Raw genomic sequence first — 18798 nt, 5'->3', positions numbered from 1 at the left:
CTCTCGTCAGATGAGAAATGGGGGCTTTGAAGTCCAAAAGACCCACAACGTCAATAATTGTATTCCTTGCTGTGCCATCTTGACATGCTATACGGCAGCACGGTCTGTTTCGGGTTTTTTTTACCCTCTCAGAGTTACATTAACTGTAAGGATTTTGACAGCGCAAGGATTTAAATAGCTAGATTTAGATAGATTCTGCACACATTCGTAAATACACAAAGGAAGATGTCAGCGCACGTCAATGTGTATGTGTGCAAAGCGTGCGCGCATGCTTTCCGCGGTATTAAATGCCACGCTGCTCGGCACCATAATCATAATCCACTTGTCAATATGGCTTTACTTTCTGGCCGTCTTGGCACGGAGTATAATAACCCGGATATACCGATACACTTAACTCCTCCGGAGTCCCGTCTGAGCGGATCATCTTATTGGGACTCGGAATGGCTGCTGGTTTGGCTATACGCCGGGGAGGATCGTAAAGCATCTGTATGGTAAACTTGAGCCGGCGTCGGCCAGCGGTAAGCCAAGTGGCCGGGCCCCCAATAGAGCTGCAGGGGGAATATGGATGGGATTCTATTTGTCCTCCACTCCAGTACTCATGTCCGCATGGCCAGTGTGTGCCCTCGATCCCCCTCAGAATCGGAGATGCTGGGGCTGCCTAGGACTGTTCTCCTGAAACGGGAGACCCTCTGGGGCTGCTGTGCGTGCGTTCGTGTGTGCGTTTCTGCGTCCTCTGTTCAAGGGCACTGAGAAAGTGAAGTGATACGGTACATTAGCGCCGTGTGCGCTATAGCTGGGCTGAGTCTGTGTGCGTCGGGGCTGGACTCACACATAAGAGACACGGGGTGTCGGACAGCTCACAGTTCCTTTTCAATGGGAGTCATTGTGGTTTTGACGAGACAGCCTCCCATTGAAAATGAATTGGAGCTAAGTGTCTGCTATACAGGAGACACGAGACAAGACAGCCTGTCTCGTATGTGTCTTATGCAGCCTGGCAGTGGGTTCGAGTTTGTGTGTGCACGTGTGTGTGTATGTGCGTGCAGTTCTTTTCTTTTTTTATGATATTTTTTGTGGGCTTTTTGCCTTTATTGATAGATTACAGGAAAGGGGGACACATACTATACACGCAACCATCACATAACACACACAAAGCAATCTCATCTTGTTTTCCTCGCTGACGGCCGCCGCAGTTTGACGAACGGCTTTCGTTTCCGCCCTTCCGTTGCAACCCCATTCACACTTTACGGCGCCACGATCACGATCCATCGGAAACTTAGTGGAGAGATAATAGAGGGAGACAGAGCCTCTCGTGTCAACAGTGCATATGCCAGACATTAAGTCCCCATCATTATGAACTTAGGGGGGACGGGGGCTAGTGAGTCCCCTGGGGGCCCCTTTAGATGGGGCCTAATGATCTGATAATGTCATGACACGCGTAATGGGCCGTCTCTGCGGGAAGGATTTATATCCCGGGCCACGTTGTGTGTGTGGTTTAAACTTTCACATGCACACGTCGTGGACACACACACACACGCATGCCGAGCCACATACTATAGCAGCATGCCGAGTGTGTGTGTGTTCGCCCTGTGACACACTGCAGTTGACATACGTGCGCATTTTTATAAACATTATTCACCGATGCCGATGCAACAACAGCACACGACCTAAGCACTGGATTTGCACTCGTATTATACAGACCCCGCGATAAATCATAATTTCTGTGATAGAGCACCCTCTCATTTATCTTAATTGAAAACATAATGGGAGACTCATGGCCCCTCATGGTGTCTCTTGTCTGTCTGTCCTCGTGACGAGGCTGGAGGTGCAGCACCTGTGTGGCTCCGTGCAGAAACACACCAGAGAGATCCATGGCATCGTATGTCATCGTTAGACAGAAATACACATGCACCGCTGTACATGTTATATAGGCATGATTATGCATACAGTACACATGCAGGACGTCCTTGACCAGGAGTGTACACGCACACACGCACGCACGCACTCACGCACACACACACACACACACACACACACACACACACACACACTCTCACTCACCCCAGAGTGGTCTCCCATTTCATTAGAGGCATGACATCATACTGATCTATCTGCTTTACCTCTCTCTCAGACTCCCCCACCACCCTCTCTCACATGCATACATTAGTGTAAAGTATCTCTTTTCGAACACAAAACCACTCCCCTGCATCCTTTCAGCCATTGATTGATTAATCCATGAAAAAAACTCTCCCCCTCTGGTGAGCAATTACTTCACCTACTCGTTTTTAACCCACTCACTCGCCCCAAATGGCTGCACCTCCTCCTCATGATGATGCCCTCTCACTGAGTGGGGACACTCTCTGAGGAGGAGGAGGAGGAAGATCTTTGTTCTCTTAATAGAAATGGATGGCGTCGGCTAAAGAAAACACCAGGAGAAAACCCACACCTTATACCCGACTCCCACTCACCACCACTGACTCTGGTAACACATTACCACAGGGTACCATTGGTGTGTGAATGTGGGAAGTGAGGACGTTGGCGTCGACTGTTCGCCTCCACTTCACCTCCCAATGTATGAATGAATGAACGAACGAATATGTATGTATAGGTGGCATTGGTCCCCCTGGTTAAATGGATGACCCACTGCCCCCCTTCATCCATTCGGATGAGGACCCTACATGCTGAATAAAACATTTTTTCTTGTTTGGATGGAAGGAAACCTGAGGCGTACTTCATCATGGTTGCAACTCAGGTGCATTCTGGGTTCAGTGACATGCAGTCCTAGCATCGTTCTTAATGTATTCCATCTCCAGTCCGGGCAAATGAGATGTGTTTCACCGTGCAGTGCTACCCCTCAGTCTCGGGGTCAGCCTCGTGCCGCCCTCGCAATCCATTTGACTGCCAGATTCGGGTTTATGAGCAACCGTTGCATGCTTGGGCCACGTAAAATAACGGCTGCGCCAGCAAGAATAACGCCATGTAGGGTTCCAATGCCCCTAACGTGTCACCACAAGAGGACGTCCCATACTGTGTGACAGAAATGGTCCCCCGTTCTCTCCCCTGTTCCCTCCCCATGTTTGTTTTTAACTTTAATTGTGTGTGCCGGCCATGCCTGTAATTGCATGCCACTGCGCTGATGTGACTGACAATGTATTCCCTACCCTCTCTCTATCTCTCTCTTTCTCTCTTTCTCTCTATTTTCTGTCCTTCCATTCTCCTCTTCTCTTTTTTATTCCCCCCTTCCTTCCCCTTCCAAACATTCACTCCGTCTCTCTCACCTTCGCCATACTTTTCTCTCTGGCGCCCCTTTGCCCCTACACCTATTCTATCCCTCGCGCGGCGCTCTCCTCCACTCCGCGTGGACCCCTCCTCGACAGGTCGACAGCTGACCATCTTCAACAGCCAGGCGTTCATCAAGATCGGCGGCGGCGCTGAGAAGGGCCGCCACTTCCAGGGCCAGATCTCGGGCCTGTACTACAACGGCCTTCAGGTGCTGAAGCTGGCGGCCGAGGGCGACCCCAACGTGCAGGCGCAGGGCAACCTGCGGCTGGTGGGCGACGTGCCCTCGGTGCTCACCACCGACACCACCTCCACCACGCCGCTCGCCGACATGAGCACCACCATCATGGAGACCACCACCACCATGGCCACCACCACCACCCGCAAGCAGCGCTCGCCCACCATGCGCGACAGTGTCACACAGGTGAGACACATGCACCACCCAGTGTTGTTTTTGGCAGCAAATTTCTATTTTAGTTTAGTCATAGTCTTTGGAATGAAACTTCATTTCGTTTTTGTCACATTTTAGTCACTTGGAATGTGTTAGTGTTGATAGTTGAGAGTTGATTTAGTCGACTAAAATGTATTTTGTCGCGCGTTGATGCCGTTGATACCATCGACTTGTCTTTTATTTATACTGGATCTCTTGTCCACTATAGTCCCTTCCTAACATTTAATCTAGTTTAAATTATTTATGACGAAATTGTCAGTATATTTAGTCTTACTTTTCTAGTCATCATAGCTTGTTTTCATTTAGCTTAGTCGACGAAAACAACACTGGCACCACCCGCCTTGCAAGCAGCGCTCACCCACCATGCGCGTCCGACGCACGTTCACGCCTCACCTGACGCTCCGATACGCCACCGTTCTATTTTCCCTTGTCGCTGCGCACCAGGTGTGTGCTGGGCTTTACACAGCTAGCTGAGACCAAACGCCCAGAACGGCTGGCCAAAGTTGAAGCCGCCGAGCTCTACTGGTCGTGGAAGTAGAGCGTTTTTTTCCGGGTGCTTCAAAACGCCACTGAGCAACTTCCATTGAAATGAATAGCATGGGGCGGGGCGGGGCCAGTCTAAGTCATTTTACGCTTAGTTGCATGCTGTAAATAGCCGATCTACAAGCTCACAATGCGTCACGCTAAAATCAGTCATTACGACGGCATGCAAGGCCAACATACTAAATCAACTGTAGATTTAGTTGACTAAAATGTTATGATGCTTAGTCGACTAAAACTAGACTAAACACTAAAACATCCCAGGTGACTAAAATGTGACTAAAACTAAATAAAATGAAAACTATTCAAAAGACTATTGACTAAAACCAAAATACAATTTGCTGTCAAAATCAACACTGACACGCAGAACAAGAGATGCTAGCGTAGGCAGGGTTTTCCTCTCCAGGCACATATTTTTTTAAGCCACAGATTGTGGGTGTGAGTCAAGAGGGGAATGTCAGGTTGCCGGTAGCCCAGTGAGTTAAGGTGCAAGGAAGAAAACAGATGCTCCCTACACTTCAGGAGAAGATCTATGGTCTTAGTTTTTTAAAGGCACAAAGATAGAGATATTTTCATTTCACTTCATGTTGCACTGAAATATACTTGGCTCCGTTGTGCGGCTGACATTTTTTATTCCGACGTTAAAGGACTTCCAGAGAGCAATATCTGGGGGGGATGAAAAAGCATGTCCGCTGATAACCAACTGGCCCCTCGAACGCGCAAATCTCCACATGCTTCGTCGTATCTCAGCCCGCAAGGTCAGGCGGTCACATGCTTCACACTGCAGCGTTGTGTATGTGAGCCCACTCCAGTCGCAGCCCTCACTCAGTCTGACATTCAAACCTCTTCAAAGAGCCGGCAGCCTTGCATGAGAGGCAGTCGCGATGGAGAGCGGCTCTGCGGGGCGACTCCCATTAGTCCAATCAAGGCTGTTGTGTTGATTTCAAACAGCCCCTGAGACACGCACGGCGCTGGTATAGAGGCAACAATTACAAGACGCCCAAACGCATCAACAATAAAGCCGGACAGATGTTTACGGCGAACAACAACAACACGATAAAAAAAACGGGCGGGGGTAATTCTTTCGTGAATATGCTTTATATTTGTGCCTTTCTTGCACATTCGCCGTGAAACGGCTGTGATTTACAGCCTAGTGATTGCGCCCACGCGTTTTACGGAGCCGTGCACCCCCCCACACTGCCATCCGCCCATAATAAACAGCAATTAGCTAACAGTAGGGGAGCAACATTGTCATGCACTCACACTGGAAAAAGGCAGGCCGCGCCGGCCCACTAGTCTAATAATAAGCTATTATAACAGGTTTGGTGTCCTTCAGAAGGCATTTTCTTTCCCACCTATATCATGCCTGCATGTCGTACCAACTATTCATTAAATGGAAGCTGTGTTTGTTCAAGAAAAACAGCAAGTACTACCCATTAGCGCACCGAGTCCTTGAGAGAAGAGGTCTGCCTAGCAGCGTCACACATTGCTGCAGCACTATACTCACTCAACTACTACTTAGCAAAGTAAATATTGAGCATTGATCCTATTTCAAATGCATTCCGTGTGGTTTCATGCAAGAGTAGAGGGTGTTATTCGAAGCTTTTGCTTCGTTAAAAATATACTGCCTAGTAGTATTTTCGATTTCCCAGCACACTCTCACTCACAGTATTGCCAGGTCCCAATTAACAGACTCCTTCCTTTTTTTCTCAGTCTGTGTTAGAACTCGTTGGGTAGCAGAAGCTTACCTTCTAGTCGATAAGTCGGCGAGACACTTACACCGGTCTCAGACAACCACGATTAGACTAAGAACAGGAATGTATTTTTTTTAAGACCATCTCTCTTTTTTTTAAATCCTCTCTCAGTCTCATACCTCTATCTTCTCTCACTTGAAAGCCCTATCTCGTTCATTTCAGAAGAGCGCACCGGTGCTAATTACCGAGCTAAAAGCCTCTCTGAATGATTGGGAGAAGTGGACAGAGTGCAGTGGGAGGGGATTGATGTGCAGTACTCCACAGTCCACAGTCCACACACACACACACACACACACACACACACACACACACACACACACACACACACACACACACACACACTGCTTTGGAAGCACAAATCAATGACAATATTGGTTTCAGGTGTGCTCCTCTCTTTTCTTCCCACAGGCCAAACATCTGTAGTTGTACATAAACCCTGAGTGTAAAAAATGGGGGTTCCAGCCACCCAAATGGACCCTTACGGGTCCATTTTGTTTCATTTTACGCTCTCACGAGACAAGAAGTCTTCGCAATTAGAGAATGTAGAATAATTGATAAAAAAATTTATCAACGTTTGCCTGTTATCTCTCGGTATACCACATTAATACAGATCATTTCCAACGATAACGAAATATTCTTTAGTTTTGGGTCTGACTTCTGAGAGGCTAAATGTCATCAAACGGTTATCCGTGACTCAAATGCCGAATAAATAATGGGCCTTGATATGAAAAGGATTGAAAACCACTGATATAGTTTGTTTGTTCAGTAACAGGAGTCTCTCCACCTCTCAACGAATGTTCACGTCGAGATACCAACTAAATTATTAATCAGGAGTGTGGACTTTATAGGATGTAAGTTGAAATTAGTTATAAAACAAACAAACAAATAATAATATACAGACAAAATTGGAACAGGAACAGGAACATAAAAATAAAAACAAATCAATTAAATGAATTAATACATTTAAGCCAATAAATCTTTGTGTAGTTCTGTCCTGGTTGGATAAAACTAACAACAATTAAACTGTATAGCACTGCTTTGAATCTTGCTCATACTAAAACGGAGATAATTATTATAAGATGAAAATGTCTGCATGGTGATTCATCTCTGGTATTATGGAAGTATAGCCGGTGAAAGTGCTCCGGTCCCAGATGGCAGCTAGCGTTGAGTAGAAGAGGAGAGAGAGGAGAGAGGGGGGAGAAAAGCACTCCAGTGTTGGAGTCCACTGTTGCCGTGTCCGCTTATTACGAGCGACTTTGGGCTTGTTTATTTTTGTAAAGTTTGATTGATTTGATTAACTCAGTGCTTTTCATCAACCCTTTTCATATGAAGGCCCATTATTTATTCTGCATTTTGATCATTTGATTTTCATAACAAGGGCCCCCAGATTTATATGTTTTGTCCGCAGACCAACCCATCTCGCTGTCTCTCGGTCCCTGATTGCGAATGCAGTGAGCACTAACTATGAGACCTAGCAGAACATGTCTGTCTGTCTGTGTGTGTGTGTCACGCTGTAACACCACCCGCCCGCCACCAGAGGGCGCAGCTGTATCACACACAAAACACACACACACGCACACACGCACGCACACACACACACACACACACACACATACAAACTTAACTTGAAAAAAAACTTACTAAACATACTAAAAAAGTACGTAATTTATTCGAATTGTTGTTATTGCAATTTACGAGCTGCGTTCGCTTCCCGCGTTCGCGCGTCTTACTTGTGTATACTTGTGATCGCATTGCGACTCATTGTGAGCTTGTAGATCGGCTATTTTCAAATAGCCATATATAGCCTATAGTCGCTTCTTTTGTACTTGTTTTCATAGACCTTGGTTGCTTATTTATCTCACAAAATCTGGCAACAGGCTACTCGCTGTTAGAGACTTCAGGCCAGGGACCTTCAGTGCTCCATTAAAGACGGACGCCGATCCAATTACCCTCATGCACACACACACACACACAGGTCCTCGCTCAGACGACATAATGATTACACTTATGGACACACACACACGACATGTCTTGCGGTTTAATCTTTCTCTCTCTCTCTCTCTCTCGTATCGAGGGGAAAAAAACAAAAGCAGAAGAAAATAAAAGGACATGCGATCAATGGATGTAACCCGACTAGGACATGTCACATGTGGCATCGTGTGTGTGTGTGTTTGTGTGTGTGTGTTCGATATCATACCTCCGGACCACGGCTCTCCTTTCTGTAAACAACGCCTCAACGCTGTGCCGTGGTCTTACTTTATTTGAATGCCGATACTTTTGTACTTTTACTTGAGTACATTGCGAACACGGGACTTCTACTTGTAACAGAGTACATATTCTACATTGCAGTATTGACACTTTTATCCAAGTAAAAACATTTGAGTACTTTTTTCCACCACTGTTCCTATAGCCAGGATGCCATATAAGGACGTGTCCATCCATCCTGCCTGGCACTATGTCGATGTTTCCGGCTGACATTAATGCGCAGTGCCAAAGTCATAAAAAAGGGGGGGCCATTTAAGTGATTTTAGTGCCAACGACACATTTTTCCACTTGTGTATACAACAGCCATTTCTTCATTACGCACCTTAGCTCAGCATACTGCATCATCATAATAACCCCCAAATACCATTAGGAGTACGCATGATGTGAGAATGAGCATAGATTAGCAATGAATCACCCGATTAAATGCTTTTTATGAGTCTAATGTAGCTATTCAGCTATGTGCAGCGTCATCTATCGACACGACTTCTACATAGCTGGCTGGCTAACACAGCCCTGTTCGCTTTTATTGTTGTGGAGTGCCGTGATTTCTTTCCACCCTAAAACATGTATTATTATTATACTGTATAAGGAGGAAGATTTTTTTTTTTTTACAAAGTTTACAGTATTTGTTAAAATGTCGGTTTTATGTGGACACACCCACCAGTTCATTAAGTATGCCTGGTTTGCCTGGTGGGTGGTGATGGGTGGTGATCCACCTGAACTGAAGCCGCACCCACAGCTGTTGTTGTATGATACAGGGGAAGGGATTAGGGGAAGGGATGATATTGTGATGTCACTATCACAATGTTTTTATCATTGGCACGTTTTACTGTCAAGGTTTCAGCCTCCAGGAAGAAACCCTAAATACAAAGGGAAGACACCATTGCAATTTGCACATAACAACCACACCAAGGGGTCTAATGAAGTACTGTCACCTCATAAACACATGAAAAACTGGGGGAAAAAACACGGCACACCATCTTTAAGAGCTTCATAAATGACTCCGTGAGCTGTCCTAGATTCTGTATGATCACAGACAGGTTTCATTTCACAAAAAAGTCTCGACTTCAACAATAAAGAAAGTAGCCAATGCACGCTGCAAGCTCTCCACAAATCACGTTGCGATGTGTTTCGAGCTTGTAGATCTGCTAATTTCGGCCAGAATAGGGACGCCCGTTTGCAAGTGGTTAATGGAACGGTTGCAGACAAGCGTTCAAGTGTCTGTAACACTCAGCGAGAACAGATCGGAAAAAATGGTTTAATCTGCAAAACGTGTTCAGAGCTAGAGAAATAATATGCATGAAATAAATTAATCTGGTGTGAACGCTATATAGATGGTAATTCTCATTCCCTGCATGGGAAAAGTAACACTTATGGACACACTGTATGAAGCTTTGTGTATTGTGTGTAAAAACAAACATTGAAGACAAAAGTGAGGACGCAAATTGTGTACACTGTACAGGACAGGTACATTAAAAAGTTAAACTTATTTTTGTTTGACTTCCTTCAGACAATGCAGCAGCATAGATAACATAACATTCAAAACAACAAAAACACAGCAAGCACAGCAAACAAAGGGACAGAATAAAGAGTGCAAGAAAGAGAAAACAACAAGTAAAAAAGTAACATATGTGCATGTTTTCCCTGTAGTAGCAAAGTTATGTATATATAGTTTTTGGGAACAGCTTTGCAGTAGGTGTTCCATTCCATCATGTTCCATTAAACACAATTTAGTTTAAAAAGGTGCAATTCGAGGCTATTTTACATATATACTACATATATCTTACAGTGTCCATCATCAATCAGGCTTGGACGGTGTGGATATTTCCAAAATAGTAATTGGATTAAATATTTTGTGACTCGGTACAGAATGATGCTGAGAAAAACTAAACTAAAATGTTATACCGTAATTTCCGGACTATAAGCCGCACCTGAATATAAGCCGCACCAGCCAAATTTAGGGAAAATCCCATATACAAGCCGCACCGGACTATAAGCTGCACCGGACTATAAGCCGCAGCCTGAGATGGCTCTGCGTTAGCTGTAAAAATCCATAGATTAGCCGCACCGTTGTATAAGCCGCAGGGTTCAAATCATGGGTAAAAAGCTGCGGCTTATAGTCCGGAAATTACGGTACTGTACGTATGCCTCTCGCTCCCTCTCTATATGTATATCTATATATTATGTGGTCCTTTGGGTAGTTGATAATCTGCCGTGCGGAGCCTGTGGTGTAATGTTTATGCCAACATGCATTAGAGAGAAAAGCACAGTGATTAAATAACACAGGCATCGGTTGTTTAAGTGCAGGGAGTGCTGCAAGCAAGCAGAAGCACACATTTACATTTCCGCCAAAAAAGAGCTCTGATCGAGCTACCTGCTGTGCTGCGCTTTGATCACAGTGGAGTAGAGCACTTTGATGGTTAGAATAACATCTTGACCTTTTCTGAGTGAGTGTGACTGTGCATGTCTCTTTCTACTTTACCTTCACCCCCTGACACTTTTTTTTATCATAATATATTGCTGTTTTTTTCCATGCAAAAGAGGAAATCATCTCGTTTCTTATACTATTGCCCGATCCCAATTTAGGTTCTTTCTCGAAAATAGCCGATCTATAACTTTACTGAACAATGGCTCCTGCCTCTGACAGAATCGGGCACTTATTATTATAGTCCACTGCCGTTCGAGGTTGAGGTGAAGGGTATTAACAAGCTATAGCGCTTGTGACTAAATAATAACTACATTGGAACAAACATGTAAGAGTCCATCTACCGTTCTTTAATTTTCAGGCCCTTATAGGTACTGAAATGCATCAACTTGTAAAAAAGGATGAAGCCATCATGTCCATTATATTAGTGGTTCTCAACCAGTGGTCCGGGGACCACCTGTGGTCCTTGAGGGGGTTCCAGGTGGTCCCCAGCTAAATGATGGAGAGGTGGTAACCAAATGGACCATTATAGATCTTTAACTCCTGAGAGTGTAAAATGAAACCAGGTCCATTTGGTTTAATTGTACACTCTCAAGAGTTAAATTATTGTTAAACATCTGCATTACTTAATTTACAAGAAGTCTACACAATTAGAGAATGTAGAAAATAATTGTTTCCTCTGTCTCCTCTCCAGAACACAGATGACTTGTTGGTAGCGTCGGCCGAGTGTCCGAGCGACGACGAGGATCTGGAGGAGTGTGAGCCAGGAAATGGTGAGTCAGCTCAGGGGGTTCTGGGTGTCGGCGTATTATACTCGGGTTCCACAAACTCAGCAGAAAATGCAAAAAACGTTCCTATACTGTATGTAGCAGGCTCTGTCTCTCTCTCTCTCTATAAACACTATCCCTGCTTTTAGGTGACACTGTGCGACCCCTGTGACCTCTCTCCATATGCAGCACCACCGATTGGTCAGACCCTTTCCATATGCAGCACCACCGATTGGTCAGACATACATGCGCCCGGCCCTCCCGGCTCGCTGTTTCAAAACGTTTCCGAAGCAAGTCCGATCCGGTCAAGTGTGTAGAAAAAAGACAAGAAGGAGCGCATCTTTTTTGGCCAGAGTAGGAATCTTCAACAAGGTGCTCTTTGGTACAACTGAGTGACCAAGTCACTCTCGTATAGGAAAGTAAAAAGCCTTTTATAAGGTGGCTAATGCGTTTTCAAAAAGGTTAAAATGCACCTACGCGTTGCGGCAAACTGCCTTCATCAGTCACCCTGATGAAGGCAGTTAGCAGCAACGCGTAGGTGCATTTTAAGGCAATGTCTCATGGTCGAATAATGCTTGGACACCAAGGTACGGTGGAGGCCAACAATTTGTATAGCGCTTGTCACTGGTTTGTAGGTCGTATTTAAGCCGGGCAAACCATCTGAGCACTGCCAAGAACAGTAACAAATTCAATATTACGAATTGCAATATCCCCGTGATGGCGTGCCAAGAAATGTGCACTGAATGTCAGCATTCAGAACACAGTGGCAGACGTGAGGTCGAGAGCACTTTAGCTTCATCAGAGAAACGGCCAAAGGATATTATGAATTTATATGAAAACAAGGAAGGAAAAACAGCACATTTACAACATTGGCACAACAAAACAGTGCATGTTTTAATGAAGCTTAAAACATTGAAGAAATGCACCAAAGGCTACAAACCTTCATGAAATTATCTAAGTGTAATGTTAATTTAGTTTCCCCAATGGACTTTGGTTTGCCCTCATGTCTGTGTCAGGTATATAACTTTACTTTACTTTATTTGTTTATTAGCAAAAATGCTAATTCTCATCCTCATTCCCCACATGGAAACATAAAACAAAACAAGCAAACAGTACCTTACATTAGGAAACAAAGAATTAAAAACATACCGGTACATACACAAGGAAAGTACAAAGGTGATGAAGTGCATCTACAGCATATAATTTATCAGCATTATTTGTTTATTTTTAAGGGAGATATGGATGTATAGCTAAGTAAGTAACCTGTGCATAAGGTGCAGTATTGCTAAGATATAGAGCTCGACCCCTCCCCCCCCCCCCCCCCCCCCCCCCCATACAATACAACCGTTTCCATTCAAAACGCTATTAGGAACGGGGATTAGAGTCTTAAATGGAATATATGTCCTGGCTCGAGATTATAGGAATTGGTATGTTTTGTGCGAAGAAGGAACTGATTCTGAGCCCATGTTGTAAAGTCCTCCTGTGGTTTTATCTCTGTATAGGTGCTATAGTAGCTGGTGAAATACAGCGCTCACTTCGCTTCTTATCAGAAGGAGAAATGAGACTTTCTTCGGTAGATGCTATGCCCATAGACTTAATCTTCTGCAGGAGGCCTCCCCCACACTCTCTCTCTCTCTCACGCAGGCACGCACGCGCGCGCGCACGCGCACACACACACACACACACACATGCACACAGACGTAGATAGACACGCCACGCACAGATACTCACCTTTCCAGACAGTCAGACACTTGTCTTCCTCGGTCTGTGGGCAGAAGGTTTTTTATTTTTGGCATACCCACCAACACACACACACACACACACACACACACACACATATTGCAACCCCACTTGATATCAGCGCTGGCAGATGCTGAACCCAATCCACTGAAGCAGGCTATAGCCAGGTCGTCTCTAAGCCTCAGTGAGTGAGGGCTCGAGGAGAGCTTGAGATGAGGACACAGAGAGAGAAGACGCACATGTATGGCATCGACAAACACTCGCTCCCTCTCTCTCTCTCTCTCTCTCTCTCTCTCTGTCACTCCTGACTGAAGCGCGGCCATTCTCCCGTTTTTTTTTCTCCGTCATTTTCCATTACGTGTCAGAGCTGCGGCTCAGTGTTATATTGACGAGAACCTCCCGGGGAAGCATGGGAGGAACATGAGGAATAGCCGGCGGGATTTCTCTTTCTATCAAATTGCCACCAGATATCACCGTGAATTCATATCGATCCCGCTGGCTATAGTTCATATAGGGTTAGTATATGGAGCTAACATCCGGTAGCCCTGTAGTGACGTCGGTATTTTATTGGGTTACAACATGCTTCAGAAGCTGGTTATAGTCTGCTAAGTGGCAACGTGTTCAAGGGCTCTGTCTGTACAAAGAGAGCAAACTCGTTTTCTCAGCCAACTCCAAAAAGAAAAGTGTTGAATGATTTCTCTTGATGTTCTATCCTCAATTATTCATCACAGGAACAGGCGGATAGATGCACCCATACCGTACACACGCATGCACGCATGCGCGCCAAACCAAAGGCACACATTCACACAAAGCACAAATAATGTACACCTGCTGACAATTAAGCTGAAACTGCTTTATAAACTATTGAAATAAAACGATACAAAGGTGCTCACATGAGAGGAACAAAGGGATGAGGAATAAAGAAAGAGAGAGTGAGACTTCAGAAACAGACAGTATACCAGAGAGAGAGAGAGAGAGAGAGAGAGAGAGAGGTGGCTGCATTTGAAGACTATATCTCCAAGGACTGACCCTCGTTGAGATGTGCGTCACGTCCCTTTGCACTCAAAGCAGGAGCGAGAATAGGGAGGGAGGAGGAGAAAACTTGCTTGGCTTGAGAGGAGGTAGAGGAAGGGAGGTGGGGGGGTGGATAAAAAGAGCGTGAGTCAGAGGAGAGAGAGAGGCTAGTTTGGAAGGGACAGAGAGAGAGAGAGAGGGGGGGGGGCATCGCTGCAGATGATCATATGAGTTATCTATCTCAGCTGCATGCCTTTCCCACTGGGCTAATTAATCTCTGACTTTGTTAGGGAGCCTTAATTACATCCACCCAGGCATGCGTTTGGTTGTGGTTCCTCCAGTGCTTTTAATGAGCTCTGGAGTTTGGGACACGGAAGAAGCACAGGAACGCAGCCTATAGAGAGACTGACTGACTGACTGACTGACATAGTAGGAGCAGCGGAATGACAAACACAACACAATTTGTGTATACAGATAGATGCACAGATGCTCCGGCGCACATGAATATATTTGTTAACACAAGGAGACCTTGCACACCTATAAGTATGCGCTCGCACGCACACACACACACGCGCGAGCATACACACACACACACACACACACACACACGCACACACACACACGTGCACATGTTTCTGTTAAATATATAGTTTTGCACGACCATGCTCTTCCTTGTTCAAGTTGTGTGTACACACACGCACGCACGCGTGCGCACAGAGCAATGTGTGTGCTATGCAAGCAACAGACGCTGCTCTCCTAGGCATAACAGCCCGATCTGCTTTCCCTCACACACCACCACAGATAGTCTGCTTCACTTTTCTCTTTTAGTTCATCTCCATAATGTTACCTGCTCTCCCAAAGACTTGCTTGGATGTCACTGACAGCTAAACTCTTACTTCTGTGCACTGGAGGAAAGTGATAAAAAGAAAAGAAAGAAGATATCTCACAAAGCCAGCATTGTTTTATTACATTTAACACCATGTTTGCGGTTCTGCCTACTGCGCTGCATGTACTATGTACTTCCAGCTGTACGCCACACAAGCTTTAATGAAGAAACTTACGGCAACACTAGTTTTATTGCTTATTATTTACAAGTATATAGAGACTAATTCAATATTCAAGATACAATAATTAATTACCATTTCAATGGAACATTGATTGCAATTTATCATGTTTTTGTTGCTCGGGGTAGAGACAAAACAATGCAATACTTAATTACCAGCATAACAAACAAATAAAACCAATCTAACAAAAACAACATTGCATTAATAATTGTCTTTTCAACACACACACACACACACACACACACACACACACACACACACACACACACCAGACCTTAGTTCCTGAAACGTCTGCGTATACTCCTCTTCCTCGCTTGACACTTCCAAGTGTGTGACGTTCGTGTTCCAAGAAGTTGCGATCAGATATCTCTGAATCTCTGAAAATGGCGCTTGGGAGTATAAGGGGAAAAGTCGTTTTCTTCATTGCCTCATTGATCATTCCCCGGGACCGTTGGCAGGCACTCACAGGTGAGAATAGTGCAGTGGAGACCAACACTTAATGGAGCCATTGTTCTCCTCGTGCACCCCTGGCCCCCATCGCTGCATGTCTGTCAGACGGGACCCAAAAATATCACCTCGCTCCTCTGGTACTACTGACTGACTGTACAGGCAATGCATTAGAAACACCTGCTTGACAGACAGGGGTCGCCCCCCTCCCCTCACCTCACTGTGAACTTGTAGATCTGCTATTTTCGACAAAATGTTTGAGAATCCCACAATAGTCGTTTGTGTGGGTCCATTTGGTTAATCCTGTAGTTTGATTCATCAATTATCACTTTCACCTTACTTACAATTTTGAGAATTTCTACATTTTAAAGTATATATCTATAAATGCACCAAGTTGCTGTGTGTACGTATGTCTGTAAGACAAATAACTCCATTTCCAACTTGCATCGGTCCAATTAAGTAGGCCAGTGCCCAACGGGAACCGCTCTAGTATTCCAAAATACCGAAAATATGAAAGACAAAGTATACAGTATATACAACTTACAGCTATATTGTAAATAAACTTCAGTTTCTACCAAACCCCAACCTGACTTGATTTCTCCTATAATGCTATAGTGCAGGTGATAATAAACATCATATTTCAGTGCAAACGTAAGCCTGCAGCGCTGCTGTACACTGAAGTCAGGGAAAAAAACAAACCAAGAAAACAAAACCAACAGATTACATTTTTCCAGCGTGACAGTTGAGCGAAGGAGCCGTCACTCTGAGATTGAATCCAAGCATAATATAGTGCACTAAAGGTGTGTAGTTGTTTCAATAAGAGTTAAAAGTTGTCAGGGGTGAGTTTAAAGGCCATACACTGCAGCAAAAAGACAGAGCATTTCATTTCACTCTCAGAATTGTACCATGTGCAAAAAACCAAGACTTTGACATAAACAAATGTATTTTTTTCTCTAAATGAGTTTCAGTAACAGCCATATGGCTTTGGTTGAGCAGGTCACACTAGCTGTCTCTTCTCTGCCTGCTGTCCCCCTATCACCCTATCCCCCCCCCCCCCCCTCTCTCTCTCGCTCTCATAATGATCAGTCATTGGCTGTACTGTAACAGCAGTGCTATATCAGTTTTACTCCGTGTCGGCAAGATCAGAGCGCCGACAAGTTCTTCCATAATTCATCAGGCGAATACGTGCCATAGAGACAAAGTATGAATGTTCTTTTTGAGGACGAGAGGTGGAACCAATGCGCCGGTTGTGAAGTCCTGAGCCTCCGTTTGATCAAACCAACCCGTCACTAAACACATCACTCAGTAGGCTATTATGCACAGAGACCCAAAAGGTCTTCTCATATCAAAAGTAAGTGAGTAAGCCTTGCCGAGCCATGAGGCCCATAGGGCAGGAAGGCAGTCTATCTCCTGTTTCTGTAGCGTGAGGCAGCTTGATGTACAAGTACACCCCCTGGATATGTCGGAGGGACTTTAATATCCCCCAATCCAACCCTTGATGCTGAGTGCCAAGCAGGGAGGCACTGGGTCCCACTGGGACCTCCAAGTCTCAGGCGGACACTCTAACCACAAGGCCACTGAGCTCCATATATCAAAAGGAGGTGAGGAAATAGCATCCAATGGAATGTATACATAAGCTAATTTTATGACTAATTAATCGGGCGATTTTCCCCGTATTTCCTCATCCAAGTTCCCTGCAGGTAGAATGTATAGGGATTACGTGTGGCTTTTGAGGCGGGAATAGCCACCTTGTGCATTCAGGACTTGATCCACAGCTGCAGGCGAGACATCATTGCATTGCCCTGTCCAGTTAGCCCAGTCTAACCTCAGAGATCATTGCATTGCCCTGTCCAGTTAGCCCAGTCTAACATCAGAGATCATTGCATTGCCCTGTCCAGTTAGCCCAGTCTAACCTCAGAGATCATTGCATTGCCCTGTCCAGTTAGCCCAGTCTAACATCCGAGGGCTCTCACATGATATCGCAAATATCAAAAAGATGAAGCACAACATAAAATAGGATAATCCAGGTTCTGATACCATGTGGACCATTCTGTAGCAAAAAGAGTGAAAATTTATAATTTGCTGTATTTGATGTGTGTGATGTGTTGGAGAAATATAATTAGGATTACTGCATAACATTATCATGGCACAATACATAGATTATGAGGAATCTCATTTTCTGGCCCTGCTGAAACACTCATCCCTCCCTCCCCTCTCTCCCGGGCCATCCCAGCACCACTTCAAATTGTGAATAATTCCACACACATTCCACTACCAAAGCTATTTCCTATTTTTTGGGGCCGTGGACATGGTGATTTTATTCCTTTCATTCCTTTTTTTTCGTACCTGAATAGTGAGTGGGAGTAGAGGGAGAACAGTGAAGCTTGTCATTGAAAATTACTTTTATCATTTGAAAATAGGCTGGGCGGAAGAAACGCTATAAGAAAAGTGCTTGGAGGAGGTCAGTGCAAAAAAAGATATGGGAAGATGTCAAATTAATTCAGAGGAAAACCAAAAAGCATGTTCGCAGTTTAGTGTATAATTTGAGAGGCACAACGGTCTTCTTCGAAATCTCCAACGGATGCAGATCGGCTATGCCGACTGTCTTAATTCCAGCCTTCAACCACCACACACCCTAGGCCTAGACCAACAAGCTCACTGCGACGCGTTTTGAGCTTGTAGATCTGCTATTTTTGCTACGACAGTACAGATGTGACCCTCTGGAGTCTGAAGTGAGTGTGGAACTATAGTGGCCCTTTGGAGTGAGTGTGGGACTATAGTGGCCCTCTGGAGTGAGTGTGGAACTATAGTGGCCCTCTGGAGTGAGTGTGGAACTATAGTGGCCCTCTGGAGTGAGTGTGGAACTATAGTGGCCCTCTGGAGTGAGTGTGGAACTATAGTGGCCCTCTGGAGTGAGTGTGGAACTATCGTGGCCCTCTGGAGTGAGTGTGGAACTATAGTGGCCCTCTGGAGTGAGTGTGGAACTATAGTGGCCCACCTCTGGAGTGAGTGTGGAACTATCGTGGCCCTCTCTCCATCGTCAAAGTTGCCCACC

At 45.1% G+C, this 18798-nt stretch overlaps 1 protein-coding gene across 1 annotated transcript in view; it reads left to right on the top strand.

Moving 5' to 3' along the window:
* The window catches only part of nrxn2b (neurexin 2b), a gene marked incomplete at both ends in the record, with an annotated part of 864412 nt that overhangs the window by 838796 nt on the left and 6818 nt on the right, over positions 1-18798 (top strand). Inside the window, 2 exons of the mRNA XM_083789063.1 lie at positions 3375-3700; positions 11406-11484. Of these exons, the coding sequence (XP_083645189.1) occupies positions 3375-3700; positions 11406-11484 (405 nt within the window). The remainder of the gene's footprint in view (positions 1-3374; positions 3701-11405; positions 11485-18798) is intronic.

Source organism: Protomyctophum parallelum (assembly GCF_964188405.1).
Source record: "Protomyctophum parallelum genome assembly, chromosome: 18".
In the NCBI taxonomy this organism is placed as follows: Eukaryota; Metazoa; Chordata; class Actinopteri; order Myctophiformes; family Myctophidae; genus Protomyctophum; species Protomyctophum parallelum.
Note: the sequence above shows the minus strand (reverse complement) of the source record. Positions and strands in the feature narration are given on the sequence as shown.